Source organism: Clinocottus analis, unplaced genomic scaffold (assembly GCF_023055335.1).
Source record: "Clinocottus analis isolate CAN_PGR_092001 unplaced genomic scaffold, fCliAna1.0.p SCAF_3, whole genome shotgun sequence".
NCBI lineage: Eukaryota > Metazoa > Chordata > Actinopteri > Perciformes > Cottidae > Clinocottus > Clinocottus analis.
This window is the reverse complement of record NW_027176042.1, coordinates 8,556,685-8,572,000: the sequence shown is the minus strand read 5'-3', so window position 1 is coordinate 8,572,000 and position 15,316 is coordinate 8,556,685. Positions and strand designations below refer to the sequence as shown.

Genomic DNA, 15,316 nt, shown 5'->3' with positions numbered 1-15,316 from the left:
ACGGGAAAATTTTGACAAACGAGTACCGTCATGGTGGCAGTCTTCAATGCTGCACACACATTTGTTGCCATGGCGGATGACGCAGAACACTGGACTGTGAGAGAGAGTGTGGTTTTCTGAGAGCTGGGCAAGGAGGAGGGCTCTGCACGGCCTGCAGTGAGTGGCAAGTAGAGGAGAGAAAAGAGGAGGGAGATTGTAGCACTTTAAAAGAAAGAATGAAAAAGGTGAGGGACAACACAAAGGCTGTGATCATTCTCACCCCGGAAGAACCCAACACTAACAGCCTGTGGCGGGAAAAGAGCAAGGAAAAAGAGAAGGAAGAGACAGGCTTGATGCAGGAAAACGGAGTCTCGCAGGTCAAATATGCTGTCAGATAATCAGGCATGGGCAATCACATCATTGATCCCTCTCTTATATTGTCTTCTTTTACCCTTCTGTTTATACTGCGACTGTCAAGATTTGCTCAAATCGCTCATAATGACATGAGCGCTTGACTCATTGACTACAATTAGGAAGGAGGGAAGAAGTCAAGCACCTTAGTAAAATGTGCTCAGCGTGCAACACAAAGAGCGTAGAAGGGGTCATTTGAGGTCCGACGACCAACTGAGCACAGGAAGTGAAAAAAAAAGGGTTTTAAAAAGTAATGACTTGAGCAGGATCCACCACTTCTCAAACAAGACAACATTGTTGTCTTGTTTGTCGTCTCCACATTTGTCAGACGATGTTTTCGAGGGCGACTCGATATTCTGCTCATAGATAAAAACATAACCACCATGTTATTAGGGAAATGGACATTTTAATACATTCAATCTTCCCATTCATTAGCGGATAGCAATGACAAGAGGTACATATATGTGGGAGTCATTCATTTTAAAGTTTCAAAAACCAAAGTTTTATCCAGTTCAGCTCTAAACGCCTCCAACTCGTCTTCTATAGCATACTCCGAGCAGCAGTTAAGCTATTTTTTCACTTCTGTGCCATGCCAACATCTGACCCCATCCCACACGGGATTACAAACTGCTATTTAACGAGACTTGTGTATGGTATGGAGCAGTCATCTGCGTTAAATAATATATTCTTACTAACAAAATACACAGGACAAGAATGTTTTTTTTATTTAATTACTGGGAGAATTACAGCAGAGCAAATTGGCTCGGCCTTTCATTTCAATTCTTTCTTTTTTATATATTATTGTTTTGTATTACCCAAAAATCACAAATTTGACTCAGAGGGTTTGCAATCTGTACAGCATGTGACATCCTCTGTCCCAGCACCCTCACATCAGAACAACCCCCCCCCCCCCCCCCGCCTCCAAAAAAAAGAAAAAAACTTTAACAAGGAGAAGAGGAAAAAAAGGAAGAGCAAGAGAAGAGGGATCCATCTCCCAGGATGGACAGAAGTGCAATCGACGTCATAAGAAAAGAATGACCAACCTAACAGAGTTACAACAAGCTCAGTGCATTGAATGTACATGATTCATACGAGTTGAACGTGTCATTATATTTTTAATATGGTCAAATTAAGCTAGAGTCTAAAGAGAGCTCCGTCCAGACATTGTGAGGAGGCTGCGTTTACAGATAGAAAGGCAATCCTTCTTTTCCCACTCTAGTTCAACTACTATTACAACTTTTTTGTCTCTTTCTTTCTTTGTTGTACACTGAAACCTTAATTTTGTATTCATCATAAAATGCTGAGGAAAAAATGGGTAACTCCTATGTTGACAATAACTGCACTAACCAAACAGGGGCATTAAATCCATCCCTTATACTCCCCCATCAACTCAATAACTGCGATCATATGGATCATTACGTGACTAACTGTGTGTATTTTGCAGCCCGTGCCGTTTTATAGACGTGTATTCTGTACAGGGGGCAATATAACCCAGCTCACCTGCAACCCTGTGGCAGGGAGGTGAAGAAAACATTTTAAAAAAACAGGCAGACTTACCCTAAAGTGCTGATAAATCCATTGGTGGAGCCTTCAGCATACAGGGAACAAACGTCCCCGATGTGGAGGAAACTGGACATCTTGTCCGACATGGCTCCTGAGGGTCGACTCCACCTGCAAAAGATTGACACCGAAAGGCCTTTAGAGCAGTCGCCCACATACAGCAGAGCTCAATCAAATCTCACTCAGCTCGTCAATTAGGTGATTACCAGAAAAGTGAATTCTGCTCTAGTAACCCATCACTCCACAAACACTAATGCATCCTGCAGCTCCATGCTCCTGCACATGTAGGGTGCCTGGGTATCGCTGATTAGGTTGAACAGAATTTGTAAACAGGAAACAGTTGTGATCCTCTCGGGGGATCCATCAGTACACACACTTTGCTAGAGTTTGTGATCGGTTTGGGACTAACGTTTTTTTAGTCTGTCCTTAATTTGCAAGTAGAGAAGTGACACTCTAATCATATCATTAACATTAGACATACAGCTATAAAGCTTTGATCTTCTATCCATGTGGCCCGTGTATTTGTTCGAATGGGTTTGGTGTTTTCATTGAGAAGATAGATACCATGACAGAGTGGTAAGAGTTGATAAACTACTCAACCATCACTGCTTATTCAATTTGGACACGTGTGAGTGTGAGAAGGACAAACAATGAAGATAAAATAAAAAATATCCTGCCAAGAACACCAAGCTAAAATGTCTCTGTGCATTGTGCTATTGTAAGCTGTGTCACACCAACAGCCTGCATGCACATCTTAAATGTAGGTCACCTTTTCTTCAGTCCAGCTTGAGAGAAACCTGTGCAAGAGAATGCACTGACCGAAGTTGGAGTGGGGGGGTGGGGGGGGAGGGTCCTTTTCATTTTAGCTTAAAACTTGTCATAAACGTACAGTGTGCAACATTGGAAAGTCAAACTAAAAACAGATGTCTTGAAAAGCAGGAAGGCACACAATATGACACATTTGCCACACTGCATGTACGTTCGTTTCCACAAAATATCGATTGGTCCGCGTGAAGTTGAAGGTTATATTTACCCAGGTCGAGATGTCCCCACGCCACTCCGGGCTTTACTGCGACAGAAAGTTTGCGTTTTGTTTTGTTTTAGAGCCCATTGCCACATGTGAAGTGATGTGACCAGTCTTGTGAGACACTTGGGGGACACACAAGCGCGCGCGCGACCACAAACGCACCCATACGCACTCTTCAGCTAGCTAAACTAAATGTCAAGGCGCCCTCACTTTGCTACGCGCGAGCAACAGCAACACATGAGCGCGTGGGCTACTTCCTCGCCAGGGATGCTTTCAGCTCAGTGGAGACCACGAACAATGCTCGAGCCCCACAACTACAGACGGATGAGGACTTTACCTGGCAGATACGAGAGGAGACGTCAGCGACAGAGAGAGAGAAGCGCGTGGACGAAGTGGGTCAGCACAGGATAATTTCCACAGCGCTATCCTCGGTTAAGTCCATGGTGGTGAAACTCCAGGTAAGAGCAGGCTGAGCGGCGTTATCTCTGACAGCTGAATGCCTCCTCGGCAACAATCCGCTTCTTACCTCCTCCACATGTCACAGTGGAAACGCCCCTTTTCGTTACTATTTATATTGCAGCGCAGCATTCTGGGAAATGTGGTTCTTAAGGAAACGGCTTTTCAGTGCAGCACTCTCGACTGTCTGCTGCTCCAACTTGTTTTATTTTTTTCTGTGTGATATCATCCATCTCCTTGATTGATTGATTGGCTCAAAATCCCGCTGTGACTGCGGGGATCTTTTCCCTATAGTGACATCATCAGCTCAAAGTTTCCATTGGCCATAATACTTGTGTTTATGATCAATCAGTATACTGGTTTTAATTGTGCACGTATAGACACACAAACTAAGATATTGAACATCCATTGTGACCGTGTTAGCCTTCAGAATATAGCATACATCAAAGCACCACTGTGCCTAAGTTCAGAGTATTTAGTGCGGCTGTGGGATCTTGGTCTTGTTTGAACCCCCAGCAGCTGATACTTGACTGATCAAGCTGCCTCAAATGTGACAAGAGGTTGTTGTTGTTTTTTGTCAATGTTTGCAATTTTTCACGTATAAATAATGTCAAAAACAGAAGCACACATAGTGTCCATACAAAGAGGTGGCTCGTGCTGTGCGTGTCAACGTGTGAAAGGACGCTAAATAAAGACATCACTTGTGTGTGCAGCCTCCTGTCAGTAAACACTGACTCGACCAACGGCGCTCGGATTTGCAGGTTTGGACGAGGACAAGCCTGTCTGTTTAGTTGAGTTCATATTTGTGTGTTTATTCTTTCTTTTTTTCTTTTCTTTTTACTATAGGATACTCTTACAGATTGTTTTTGCTCATGGGCCTCTAGGTTTCCAAGTTTGTAACGTAAGCGTTTGGAAACAGCCCTCACAAGTTTGAGTGATCTGGTTTATTCGGAGTTGACCCACTAAAATCCCACTGTGACATCTTCAGCTATAGAACTGGAACACGCTCACTGGTGGACTGAAAAATTCAGAATTATCATTGTACGCTACTGAACTCATAAATAACTTGCCATGTGCTCAAGACAAAGTGTAGGCTGACCGCCCTCACAGGATTCTTCCTAAACAGAGACTCACCTCCAGTTTCTCCACTAAAGCCTGCACATGTAGACGGTTGCATTTAAAAACGTGTAAAAAAAATTCAAAAAAGCTTAATTATTCCTAATCATTTCTAATTGCATTATGAATGAGAGAAAAAGAAGGGGTGGGATAGGTTCAGGAAGAGAAAGAGCACTTTCATCCCTAAAATGGGCTCAGTGGCATTATGAGCTGTTAATTTGGTTTCTTAGCTACAGAATCTAGAGGGACGATAAGAGTGAGTAAGTGGGGCCCACACAAGTGTTCATTACCATAAAAGTGCTTCTCCTCTTTTTCCACATTCCACATCTGCTTCTCATCGGGCACAGCAAGGTCTTTGAGATGTAAATGATTGCAGCTTGCTATGTTGTATCGTCTGGGTCTAAAAAAAAATCACTTTAATGTGCTACATTCCCGGTGTTGACATAAAACCACGGCTATAATATGATGAATAAAAAAAGATGTATTATTCATGTAACTCCACTCTCTGTACTACCCGCCCCTTAATGGGTGTGCAATCTGTCAACAAATTATATCAAAAGAGCATTCAAATCCACTTAAGTAAAACAATTTACTGGAAACCACTTTCTTTTTGTCGAGTCATTATCGATGTCAAGGGAAGAAAGAAGGAAAATCGCTTCCTTCTCTGACAACGAGTCTCAATGTAATGATGGCAAAGTCACAATATCGCGATGTCTACAAGAATAACCTTTTACTCCACTGAAAGTATTTGCAGCTTTTGGAGGAATTTGACATAAAGTGAAGTTGAACGCAGATCACTGAGTACTCAGTTGTCATGGATACACTGTACAGACGACTGGCAACCGTTCCACCACAGAGCAAAAAATAAAAAATGGTTTGTGTACATAAATAAAACTGGACACAACTGCTGCTGTGTCTGTGGGTTGTGGTTTGATTTGTAGCTTGACAAAGCTCAGAATATTTTGAGTCGTTACAGCGGCTTCAGCTCGTCTGCTGCCAGAAGGGTTCCCCAACGCGACGCGTGACCGCCACAGTTTCTTTTACCCCGGAAAATACAGCCAGGGTCATGATAAGGCCAGCAGACTTAAAGGCGAAGGCCGGCTTTTTCGAAACTGACAAACGGACGAGTGAAGACGCCATCTGCAAGCTCGGAAAGGAACCAGCAGCGGAGAGACGACGAAATGCAGCGGCCGTCCGCGTGGGTGCACAGATTGCGAGATTCGTCATTGTGCATGTGTTAGAGCGAGTATTCTCATGTGCAGATCCAGGCCTTCCCAGAGCGGCGATGAGTGGGCACAATGGTTGGTAGTTCTCTTGTCTGAGGCTCCCATAGTCTTCTGTGTGGGCCATCTAATCCTGGCATTCATCAGAAATGTCAAGACATCAGGAACAAAGAGTCTCCTGTGTTTTCTTTATTCCTCTTTGGAAGGAACATTAGGTCTCAGTTTCACATCAGAGCCCATATGACTTTTAGAGGAGAGATTGGGGGCTCAGTAACTCTATGAACAACATGGCGCCTCAAACTGCTGCTCTGGATCTGGGACAGTGAACCACTGAAGACAACTATGTTGCTGGGAGCGAGATAATGGATAATGACTTATTAGTGATTTCCAGCTAAATGTGTAATACCTCTTAACGGATATCCACATGTCTTCGGTACAGATTGTTCCATTTGGCAATATAGGCACTATCATTGGAGCTCCGACAACAGTCTATTACAGTCTCTCTCTCTCTCTCTCTCTCTCTCTCTCTCTCTCTCTCTCTCTCTCTCTCTCTCTCTCTCTCTCTCTATCTCCACCAGCCCTGTTTGCGCCTGTGGCGTATGCGCAGACCGCTCATCACCTCCCTGGGGGCCCGGGTCAGTCCCACAGTCAAAGCTTAAAGCGTTTTACCGCACATCAGTTTCCTCAGACCGCGGCACGCGCGTCACCACAGGTATCTTCTTCTCTTGCAGACCACAGGCGACGATGAGATAAGAAAACAGTGAAGACCTCCTATTTTGACAACTTCAACTTGCCTGCAAGACAACAGGTATTGGAACAGCACCCTGGCATAAGGTAGAAATCTACCTCCCTAAAAATAAAAGACAATTATGCTGCCGTAATGGCCTGCATATTCCCAATGGAAATAATCTGATTAAACCAGCTGCAGAGATATTCTAATTAGGCCTTGTGGTTTAATGGTCGAACTTGTTACCAGTGTAGAAAGACAAAAAAATACAAGTTCCAATTGGACCGGGTATGCCAGTCTGCATAAAGAAGTTTATTAATAAAAAGAGCTAATGTCATGTGTGCATGTGTTAAGGCTCTGTCAACAGGCTCGTCCCCTCTTCATGAGCACTGTGCACAAACAAACAGAAGGATCACTCCACTGCACATCCCCTTGGTTACAGCATAATCAACATACCAGACAGTACAAAATTGGGAGGTGTGGGGGGGATTATCTGCCATATTTTTATTTGTGGAGACAGATACTAGTAGACTCTCCTGTTTGAGCTAATCCCGCTGAAGGAGAGTGACTTTCAAGCAGGTGGTAGTCGGAGGTCACTCGTTTAACCTGCAGAACATGATCTGTAAGCAGCTTGAATGGCTCATAATCCATTAGGATCAGAAGGGTTACACTTCACAATAACCCACCTGATCTAAATCAGTTTGTTGCACACAAGTATGAAATAGGACATGCAAAAAAGGTGCAACCTGAGTCTCCTCGTTCTTACCCGTTTCCCTTTTATTTATTCATTTTAAATTCCACTCTGCCACTTTTAAGCATAGACTGCTTCTGTGCACTCCAAAACAGCTTCATTAAGAATAAGTGTGCTGTAAACATAGCGCAAGTGTAGTTCAGATATGTGTGTAGTGTGTGTATGTGTGTAGTTGGTGGTGAGGGCAGCTGTGGAGGTGGATGCTTCTTGGGCTCCAGAACTTCCTGCTGAGCCCGCTGCAGTTGTCCTGGTCCAAATATAACTAAACATCTGTGATGGGAGGAGCCTCTTCAAGACCCCGCCCTCCCCACACACAAAACCCATTGACATCCCCTTCCTCTAACACCAAAGTGAAGCTGCGAAATGCAACCTACTCCATGAGAAAGCCTGTCAGAACAGGACAGGTTTCAGTTTTCAAAAAGCATCTGATCTATGTTGGTTGAGTTGCACTTTCAGTAACCTGTGGTTCAATGGACCAATTCAATATGGGCTGTTCAATACAACAGAAACATAAATAGGTCATTGAAATCAGCAAGCGCTGCATGGGTAAAAAAAACAAAACATTTAATCCACAACAAAGTCAAAAGTCAAATTATTTTTTTCGTATTGGACTTTAAAATGCTTTGCCAACTGAGGCCCAGCAGACAGCTGACGTTTTTTTTCTCCAATTTCTTTTCTTTTTTTCCTCGACTTGGCGGCAGAATTCAATGCGAGGACATCTGCTCCCTCATCAGAGAGGTGCTCTATTTTTGAACAAATGGACCGCCGGTTGTAATTTCTCCACTGGTCAGTCATCCTGAAATAGTGGCTCCTTTATCGATGTGATGCGTGGCTTCTCATGAAAGTGTATCTTTTGTCCTTTCAAGCTTCACTTGGCAAGACCTTTCAGGCAGAAGTCTCATGAGCCGAAATCAAAGCTGCAATACAGCTTCTTTTTTTGAGGAGCAGGATTAAACAAACAATAAATAAAGGAGTCAATTTGCGAGCTTTAAAAGGTGCTGATATGCCCTCACCTTTGGACCACATCTGGCTTGCTGTTTCCAGGCTTCAATATGCTCAGATAAGCTAAATAAATGATGTCTTTAGCTTAGAATTTGACTTTAGCTTCAGACAGACATGAAAGCGGTATTATCTAACTCTCCGAAAGAAATATGGTATTTCCAAAAATGTCCAGCTATGTCTTTAAACGCATCATCCTGAAGCAACCAGTGGAGCGACACCTCAAGCAGTAAACGCCAAACGTGTTTGAAAATGGTTGTCGGACCGATATACCGATGAGGTCCGAGATTGCAATGAGGTCCTTATAAAGGAGGCCAGAATTCTAACATTTGACCTTTGGCCTCACTTTTGCATTAAACGCCATGTGGCAATGTTTCTGGGTGTTCCTCTTTCCCCCCAAACATTTAAGTCGAAAACACCACCAGAATGTATTTTTCCTGAAACGCAAGAGTGAGGTGTGATCTGGCACTGCAAGGCATCACCGCTGCGCGCTTGTTTCGCGTGCTTGTTTATGTGCAGAGCGGCTGCGGAGCGGGTTCGGTGGGGAGCTTCACCTCATGTGATTAACTGCCGGTTGCTAGGTGACCACCCTGGAAAGGAGCCATTCATTTGCAGCCCGTATCTCTCGCCGACAGTCAGGATCTGAGAACAGCCTTCGTTGCACCTCCGAACCAACCGCTGCCGTCCAAATCACCTCCTGCACGCATAGCTGGTTGCCATAGGGATCCCAGGGACATCTGACTCACAATTGCCACGAGTCATGGTTTCTCACAGCCGTAGTAGGACAGCTTGGTGGCTGATTTGTCGCGAAAAGGCACAACAACTGGGGCTACACATTGCATGAATTCGTGGTTGCCTCGTTTTTAAATGATATACCAGATATATAGGTAGCGGAGAAAGAACGTCAAATCATTGCTCGCAGGATTTAGATGATTCTGTACGGTTCTGCACTTTTGGTTTTCCCCAAAGCCAAAGACACAGTGAGCACCCTTTTGCTTTTTCTCCTGATAATTGCGTCTATTCAAAATAGATATCACCTACAGATGCTCGGGCTGTTCTTTCTCTCTGTTTAAAAAGTTCAAACATTGGGATCAGCCGAGTCATTGAACTCTCGGCAGGACAAAGAATGAGTGCATTTTCCATACTATTACATTTCAATGAAGTGTTTTAATTCGTAGAACTGATTATGTACAGAACGGCCCATTTAGAAAAATAAAACAAATCTCAGAAAACATGTAGGTCGAAGTAACAACCTGTGCTATTCGCCTTTACACCGGGTGACACAAAAAAACTATAACCCTGACACTAGTCGCCGATCGGCAGAGGGCTTCCACCCCCATCCCCCTCACCCCCCTCCCACATTTGGGTCTCTCAGGCCCAGAGTGGCTGCAGCACTGGTCCCATTTCTGGATGAAACACGGTCTCCATCCTCATTAACCCAAATGTGGGTATTAATAAGATGAAAGCAGGTCTAGACTAGAAACGGGTCAGATGGAGCGGAGAAAGTCCTGGTTTCAGAATGGTCACACTGAAGTGGGACACCTTCGCCCCTCCTTCGACAGGGGAATAGAGTCTTGTTTCTATATTTAAAAAATACCCCCCGGCCTTTTTTAATTGGCCCCACTCCTCTTGAGGCTTGAGAGGAATTGGAAGCTGAGAATATCTGCAACGAGAGGCTGCATTGATAAAAGACAGAAGAGAAACGTCAAGTTGATGAAAACATATTAAAGTTATTTTTTTAACTGAGCATTTCGGTTACGTCTTCTTCTTGCGAAACAGTTCTGCAACTGTGAAGGTGTCGGGATCAATTCTGTAGCCTGTGTGGCTATTTAAAGACACATATTGACAAGCCCTCCTTCAATCTCTGTCGAGTGTAAATGATGCTTCTGCTCCGTCCGGATTTGGTGTGAGAAACGGGATTTAAATGTGCCAGGACACGATGACAGCTGCAAGGCTGTAGATCGAGTGGGAAACATTTTACACAGAAGAAACATTCCCTCATGGATGAAAGGAAACGTATGAAAACAGACAAGAAGGTCAACAAGTTTACTTTCTCTCTCAGAAAAAATAAAAAACCCGGGCGGGACAAACAGGACGCGATGACTCATTGCGTAAATGGAGCCATCAACCAGTTGAATTGTCTTGTGGAAACTGAAAAATAGGCAGAACTAAGCGGAGATAGTTTTAATAGAAAACCTTTTCTGCATCATTTTAGAAAAACACTTCTACCGCTTGACATTCAGATAAAAATGTGATGTAAAATGTTATGTCGTTTATTCCTGGTTGATAATAGATAAATCCAAAGGAAGGAACTGAACACAGTTGTTGGCACCGCAGTGGCACTCTTTCCTCGGTAGTCCTGCTGTCTGGCTGGCCGTTAAGGACAGCAGCTCGACGGGGGGTTGGTTACTGTATCCCCCTGTGTAGTCAAACGTCAGCTCTTCTTGAGCATCAATGTTTCGCCCGGCGAACAACGCCAGGCGAGGAACCACTGAGTGCACGCGGACCGGCTGCATGAACAGGTTGGGCTGGCAGGAGTGGTTGAGGAAGCGGCCTACGTTCCCCACATCTGCGGGGTCCACGAACGTCTCGGCGACGGGGCCCGCGCCCGCGTGCTCCCTCACGGCGATGATGTAGTTGTTTTCCTCGGCTCTCTGGGCGAGCTGCCTGCGCCTGGCCTCCTCGAGGCCGATGACCTCTCCGGCGTACTCGCACACAAACGTCCCATGTGGGACTGCCTCCAGTGCTCGCACTCCCCAGCCCTTGTTCCCGGTGCTGTACACCTCCAACCGGAGCCGCAGCCCTCCTTGCACCACCCGGTTGGAGCAGGCCTCGCTGCAGCAGCAGAGGACGTTGCACTCAAACACAGGCGAGCAGTAACCTGAGTCCAGCGGGCGAAGGTTCAGAAGCGCGCCGGCGGCGTCGTATGCAGGGTGGCGCGTCCGCAGGCAGGGACAGTCCTCAGCACAGCAGGAGCGGGAACGGCAGGAGCATCCAGGAAGGGTGACCTCACTGGGGTCAGTGGTGCACCCTGGTCCCTGAATGTTATCTGGGGAATACTAAAGAGTGACAAAGAGCAGTTAAAGTTTAACTTTGGAACTTAAAAAGAACCAAATACAGCGATCAATTATAGAATTAGTCCCTAAACAAGTCCTACAATGTAAGGTTCTGCTGCTTTTTTTCTTTTCTTGTGTCATTGTTTTGGATTGTTTACCCAGAAAAACAAGACATTTGCTTGAGCTGTATGAAATTATGTTAAAGACTGAGAAGATCAATCAAGACAAGACAAGTTAGACAAGTTAGTTGCAGGCGAGTTTTAGAGTACCGGTCTGAAAGCTCTGCAACGGTTAACTTGACACCCATCAACCCACTTAAAACAACCACATGCAATAGTTTCTCCACATTCATTCTTATAGAGCATCGTAAGCAAAGAACGTAAACTAGGACAGAACTGTATTGTAGTTACAGGATATGTCTGTAATGATTTGCTGCCATCTGTTGGTTCCATCGCCTGCAGGTTCGTTTGGTCAATTATGTCTATTATTGTAAAGCATTTCTGGTGGATGGATATTTAAATGTACATATATGACTATTATATATATATATATATATATATATATATATATATATATGTATATATATATATATATATATATATATATATATATATATATATATATATATATATATATATATATAGAGCTGTTATATTAAATATACATAAAGCTCTTATATATAATACATGAATATATAAAGCTATTAATTATATGTAACACATGAATTTGGTAGTACATACAGTATCTGAAGTTGGAGCATGTCCCATACATATATTAGCCAGGTCACAATATCTGCACAATTCTTGCGTTTCACAACTTTGAGGTGCTTTTTACAAGTAGTATTAGTGTAGTAGTACCAGTGTCTGTGCTGACTGATAATAGCAAAGATATGTTTGAGATGAATTATGATGGAGAGAGAGAGAGAGAGAGAGAGAGAGAGAGAGAGAGAGAGAGAGAGAGAGAGAGAGAGAGAGAGATGCTAAACGGAACTAGCATTACCTGAAATTTAGGAAAGGTCGTGACGGCGGAAGTCAGCTCAATTAAAACTGGAACATTCTCCAGGCAGTTGCTCAAATCCTCACGTCTGTCTATACTCATATCCGAAGTTTCTTTTTTGTTTACATGAAACAACAGCTGGTCAACTGGGACGTGCAAAAAGCCAACAACAACCAAGAAGCTGTAACTTCCGGTAGTTTAACGGCTGACTAGCTCCCTCTAGAGGCGCGTTTGTGTTATTACATCCCTGTAATTATGAACCACGTGGTCTCTCCATCTGGTCTCACTCAAAAAAAAAATTGGCAGCAGCAGCTCATTAAGGACAAATAGAGCCCAGCACGAGATTATTGTTTCATCTCGACTACTGTGAGGACGAAGCTGGAGAGCTTTTTAAACTGTACAAGCGAGCTCACAGTAACTTTATTCTGTTTTCATTTATAGCGTTAAAGCGTTCAATAGTGTATTCAGACAACTGCAGGGATACCATGCGGCCTGCAGGTGGCAGCACTAGTTAGACAAAAGGCTGGTACTGTACTCGTTGTGAAACCATAACTGAAAAGAGAGAGAGAGAAGGAGAGAGAGAGACAGAGAGAGAGAGAGAGAGAGAGAGAGAGAGAGAGAGAGAGAGAGAGAGAGAGAGCCTAGATCAATAGACAGAATCAATTAAAACATAGAGCAAACACTTGAAATTGCATTAAAGTCAATGCAATGTGCTATCCTCTGAGAAGGCTATATCTAAGTCTTCCTTATTGATGAGGCCCTCTTTTACGCTGCTTTTATCAAGATGATTTGATAACCCAAACAAACTTGAAACATTGGCCATGTGATGCTATGGGTTCACAGAAACCCAAGACATGAAGAGTGATGATTCAATGCATTTTGACACTGAAGTTCAGTTCCACATGTCAGCTGTGTTCATTGAACTATGGTGTCTATGGTCAGTCGACTTCTGCCTGGTGTTCAGTTATTTGTGCACTGAATGGTCTCCAAAATCTTTTTTGAATGTCGTTACTTTTTATTCATCACAGGGAGACACTGAAAGTTATGTAGAATGTGTTTCCATGCCTAACCTTTCTATGGTGTTGTGCAATTCATATGCAGAGGTTTATTCTCTGGTGGCCATCTGAGGCAGATGTGGGGGAGGTCACATTGTCAGCTGGCATTTTTCACACTGCACACAAGTGACCAAGGATTCTCCTTTGAGAATCATCCCTCATCTTTGTCCTTGGGCATCCTTAGCGCTGTCAGTTGTTTGTCCTGCGGCTGGGTTTCTCCTTTTGCATACTCAATCACAAGCTGATGCGTTAGAAGAAAATTATACGAGTATTTGACAATGAGCTTGATTGACAGTTTGCTCGACTGATTTGACAACAACAGAGGTTGGTGCTGGAAAGAATGTGAGCTTCATTACTCAACTGTTGTGCTCCTTTATCAGATCTTGCAAGAAGAAAAAGCTTTCAAAATACATGACACTGCAAATTAGTTTGAATGCTAACACACTGAACTAAGATGGCACAAATGTCTAACGCAAGGTACAGCTGAGGCTAATGGGAATGTGATTATTTAATGTCATCAAAAAGTAGTGCGCTAATTTAAACTTTGACCTAATAGGAGCATTAGTTGAAAACTCAGGGGATTGGCAAAAGTATTACAAATTCATCCTGGGACATATCTGGACCAGATTTTCTGGCAATTCATCCAATACTTGGCAAGGTAGTACCCTCATATCCACAAATGTCAAACTATTGTTGCTGTTATAGAGGAAAAGTCAGGGAATGACCTATTCCGTTCAAATTCATCCTCTGGGAACCATGAATGTATGTACAAAGTTATTTACTGGCCACTTGTGTAGATAATTCACAGTAAGTAAACACTTTGAGAGCTGGTGGTGCTTCAGGAAAAGTCAGAGCATAAATAACTAGGATCCATCCAATAGGGATCGAGAACGTCTGTACAGAAGTTTATGGCAATTCATCCAACGGTTTATGAAACAATGTTAGTGGACAGATTGACAATACAATGTGACACATGTTTCAAAAAGAGTGTCTATCAAGATGTAAATAAACAGTTATCATTCTCAGAGTCTGTAAGCAGTCATAGTAGTCACCAGTCATCATAGTCACCATGACGTCACCAATTAGTTTGTTTTAAAGTCATTTCGTTTTTTAGTCTGAATCTTGTTTTTTTGCGACCAGAAGTGACATGATAGGTTGGAGCTGAGTAACCAAACGCTAAATAAGACATTTTTAGGCGATCAAAAAGGTTACAATTAACTTTCATGATCTAAAACACTCAACACACACAACATATTCTTAGATAAAAACACCGACAACTCCCAGACCGGACAACGCCGTGGTAGCAACCTGTCAATCACAAGGTGTTTGACAGGTTCCAAAACTCATGTTCAACATGTTTAGTGAGGTAATAAATCAAGTGAGAATTGTATTGTCTTTTAGACTTCAATATAATGTGACTTTTTTTTTCGCGGAAGAATCGCCCCCTGATGGCCATTAGAGAAAAAGGAAGTTTAAGGCACAACCAAATTGGCTTCACATTGCAGACCTGGAGGTTGCCGCTTGATCAGACTTTAGTTCATACATAAATCAGCTTTTATCATTTGGGTAGTAGTAAATATTAAAAAACATCGACAATTTACCAATGATTTTTTGTGTGAAACCTAACTCTAAAGAAAATGATCTGAAAAAACACACATTTCCAAAAAGACTCCGGGGAGAAAACCATTCCACCCACAAAATATTGTGTTCATTATTTTCTCTGGGCCTTTAATTAAGGCCTAAATGCTAATTCTGATGAGTGCATTTTTGAGGATTTGGTGAAAGAGTTGCATAATCTGCCTCATGTGCCCCCTATCTTAGAGCAGTGATAACACACGGTATTTTCCATTGCTCAATCTAAACCCTTCATGAAGATGCAAGGTTCAAGGTTCGGGTGAGTCCCTTAATTGAATGATCTAACAGATGTCCACTTGTTTTCCTGCGGCCTTTAAAATGGCCT

At 43.2% G+C, this 15,316-nt stretch overlaps 2 protein-coding genes across 7 annotated transcripts in view; both read right to left on the bottom strand.

The window, feature by feature from the left end:
- Positions 1 to 3,499, bottom strand: part of itpr1b (inositol 1,4,5-trisphosphate receptor, type 1b) — a 78,497-nt gene extending 74,998 nt beyond the window's left edge. For all 6 annotated transcript variants that reach the window (XM_068595123.1, XM_068595126.1, XM_068595127.1 and 3 more), the window contains exons 1-2: positions 3,315 to 3,499; positions 1,948 to 2,061 (exon numbers count right to left, since the gene is read on the bottom strand). In XM_068595123.1, the coding sequence (XP_068451224.1) occupies positions 1,948 to 2,039 (92 nt within the window). In that variant the 5' untranslated portion in view covers positions 2,040 to 2,061; positions 3,315 to 3,499. The remainder of the gene's footprint in view (positions 1 to 1,947; positions 2,062 to 3,314) is intronic.
- Positions 3,500 to 9,453: 5,954 nt separating this feature from the next.
- setmar (SET domain and mariner transposase fusion gene) lies at positions 9,454 to 12,453 on the bottom strand. Its single transcript, XM_068594773.1, has 2 exons — positions 12,305 to 12,453; positions 9,454 to 11,308 (listed from the first exon to the last, which is right to left on the bottom strand). Exons 1-2 carry the CDS (start codon positions 12,401 to 12,403, stop codon positions 10,523 to 10,525), a joined length of 885 nt encoding a protein of 294 aa, XP_068450874.1. The 5' UTR covers positions 12,404 to 12,453; the 3' UTR covers positions 9,454 to 10,522.
- Between the last annotated feature and the right edge of the window lie 2,863 nt (positions 12,454 to 15,316).

Bases quoted from the DNA above. Each gene is read 5' to 3' on its own strand.
- setmar (XM_068594773.1), bottom strand. From the start codon at position 12,403: ATGAGTATAGACAGACGTGAGGATTTGAGCAACTGCCTGGAGAATGTT. The intron at 11,309-12,304 runs GTAATGCTAGTT...GTCACTCTTTAG, and splicing joins CGACCTTTCCTAAATTTCAG to TATTCCCCAGATAACATTCA.